This window comes from Cryptomeria japonica, chromosome 11 (genome assembly GCF_030272615.1).
Source record: "Cryptomeria japonica chromosome 11, Sugi_1.0, whole genome shotgun sequence".
NCBI classification, from domain to species: Eukaryota; Viridiplantae; Streptophyta; class Pinopsida; order Cupressales; family Cupressaceae; genus Cryptomeria; species Cryptomeria japonica.
This window is the reverse complement of record NC_081415.1, coordinates 511,040,384-511,043,265: the sequence shown is the minus strand read 5'-3', so window position 1 is coordinate 511,043,265 and position 2,882 is coordinate 511,040,384. Positions and strand designations below refer to the sequence as shown.

Below are 2,882 nucleotides of genomic sequence, written 5' to 3'. Positions count from 1 at the left end.
AATTAAAATTATAATTACTAAATATTTTTACTCTATAATTCCATTAATCATCCTAATATATTTCATTTCACAAATGCACACTATTTTCTTAAGGATGTAATCATCATTTAATAGCATATGCAAATGTTCCATAACCATTGATTCATAACTTACTCATAGATATAAATCACATAGAATGAAGTCACTTTTTTAATTATCACCATAGAGATGGTATTAAATCACGATCAAAATCAAATGTGTCAATGACATTACATCAACTAGGTCAATTGTAAAATCAAAATTCTACAATATAATAATAATAATATATAGCACAAACTTTCCATGGACATATCAAATTAAATGGTCGTGAAAATAACATAGAAGTGTTATTATAATCTGCTACTGATGAAAGGGCGTCTTAACAAACTTACAAGCAACAAAAATGTTCTTGACCTAATAACTTTAAAAATTTAAAAACTTAATAACTCTAATTAACACACTAGTGCCTACATTAATGCCCAACAAAAGAGTGTTTGTGACTTTGGTAGTTTGGACTGACCTGGTTGCTCCCATGAGTTAATATTAAAAGCTTTTAGCACTCAAATGAAATTTGGATATGATTCTCGAGTATTTAAGAATGAAAATAATTAGTGGTGTGGGCATAAAAATGAGAAATAATTTATATTTATAAGGGAATTTTAATTCTTTTGGGGATGTTTTATGGGATTTATTTTTTAGTTGAAGAAAGCTGAAATAAAAATTGTAAAAAGAATACCATTCCATAAAAAGGGTTGCAAATAAGAAATCCGCTGAAACAATTGGAGTATCAGTTTGTGCAGCTACATAATGTTCAGTGTGCCAAACAATTCCAAATGTTTAATGTGAGATAGGGTCTCTTAGTCTTAGGAATTATTTTTCAAAGCGAGAATATAAGAATTTCTAATTAAAATCAGTTTTAGTCAAAATTATAATGTTACTAGATGAACACTTCGGGACCACTTTGAAATAGATATGTAGGATATCTAGACTAATTTAATTAGATTCTGAATTTATAATTACATTGGATTTGCATATAATAATTATTATTTCCAAAAAACGCATCGAGAGTTTAAAGAACGTACAGTGCTTACGTGGAACGTTCAACGATGCTTAAATTAGGCCGATATTTTCGGTCCTGCTGTTACGCAACATCTCGCAGTTATATAAGTACATACACCGAGGTCTTTCAAATTCATTGAGAACCCAGAATTGCAGATTTTGAGTCTTCATATTCTTTATCTCAAGAAGATGGAATACACATTATTTTTAATAATGTTGATTTTTCTCTTTTCACTCTCAACTCCACTCCAATCTTCTGCTCCTCTTGATCATCAATCTCTGTTGACATTCAAAGCTGCAATCATCTCCGATCCCAATAATTCGCTAGCGAATTGGAATACCACTATTCCAATGTGTAATTGGACCGGCGTTACTTGCTCTCCTAATTCGCAGCAGGTGGTTAAGTTAAATCTCAGAGCTATGGATTTACAGGGCGTCATTTCTCCTGCGCTTGGGAATCTCACAGCTCTGGTTGCACTGTATCTCCCCTTCAACGAACTGCATGGGAGTATTCCTGCTGAGCTGGGCAAGTTGACAAGGTTGGTGAATCTAATCTTAATTGGAAACTACTTGACAGGTACAATTCCACACTCTATCTCAAATTTCTCAGCCTTAGATCAATTGGATTTGTCAGAAAATAATCTCCATGGACCTATTCCTCCTGAAATAGGCATGCTCACCCGAGTACAATTCCTCTACCTCTATGCTAATCAGTTGTCGGGCAGCATCCCTTCCTCCATAGGAAACTTGTCAAACTTGGTTGTTTTGCAATTGCTAGTCAATAATCTCACGGGTCCCATTCCACGTGAAATAGGGAATCTAAACCGACTAAAGCAGCTCGAGCTCTTTGAAAATAATCTTAGCGGAACCATTCCTCCTGAAATAGGGAATCTCACCCAATTACATGAGCTCGTGCTCTACGACAATCAATTGTCAGGAACTATTCCTTTTGAAGTGGTAATGCTCATTAATTTGCAAGTACTTTATTTATCGAAAAATAATCTTAGCGGAACCATTCCTCCTGAAATAGGCAATCTCGCCCAACTGAAGGAACTCAGGCTCAGTCAAAATCATTTTTCAGGAACTATTCCTTCTGAAGTGGGGATGCTCATCAATTTGCAAAAACTTAATCTATGGGGAAATAAGCTTAGCGGAAGCATACCTGTTTCCCTAGGAAAGATCTCTCCAAATTTAGAACTGGTCGACTTGTCTCACAACAACCTGAGTGGATATATACCTGGAGAACTTATGGCAAATCTTAAAAACCTTGATTTTTATTTGAATCTATCATCGAATTTTCTGCAAGGACCTCTTCCTGAAGAAATAGGTAAACTTGTAAAAGCTAAAGCAATAGACATTTCTTCTAATAAGCTTCATGGAATGATTCCCACAACACTTGCCCACTGCGTATCACTGGAGCGTCTCAATCTCTCCCATAACGCATTTGAAGGTCCGATACTAGATACACTGGGGATGTTACAAAATTTGAAATTTGTTTATCTTTCTTTCAATTTCCTGTCAGGAGAGATTAGTTAGATTTGATCAAAAGCTCTCATAACCACCTGAGTGGACGTATAAGTGGACAAGCTTGGTTGTAATTAATGCATAAGCATGCTGTTTCAGTTCTCGTAGTTTGTTAGAAGTGGTAGAGACTATGTAATCTTATGAAGTAGAATAAAAATCACAATTTCATTTGTGTGTATTTCTTGTGTTTGTATTGCGGCCCTGTATGTCTATAAATTTAATCATAATATTAAAGTTAGATGAAATGTGACTCGCCATTAAAATGACTGAATATATAAGAA

The 2,882-nt window shown here is 34.5% G+C and overlaps 1 protein-coding gene across 1 annotated transcript; it reads left to right on the top strand.

Moving 5' to 3' along the window:
• Positions 1 to 1,290: 1,290 nt before the first annotated feature.
• LOC131038235 (putative leucine-rich repeat receptor-like serine/threonine-protein kinase At2g24130) lies at positions 1,291 to 2,613 on the top strand. Its single transcript, XM_057970622.2, has one exon. It carries the CDS (start codon positions 1,291 to 1,293, stop codon positions 2,611 to 2,613), a length of 1,323 nt encoding a protein of 440 aa, XP_057826605.2.
• The last annotated feature ends 269 nt before the right edge of the window (positions 2,614 to 2,882 follow it).

Bases quoted from the DNA above. Each gene is read 5' to 3' on its own strand.
- LOC131038235 (XM_057970622.2), top strand. From the start codon at position 1,291: ATGTTGATTTTTCTCTTTTCACTCTCAACTCCACTCCAATCTTCTGCT.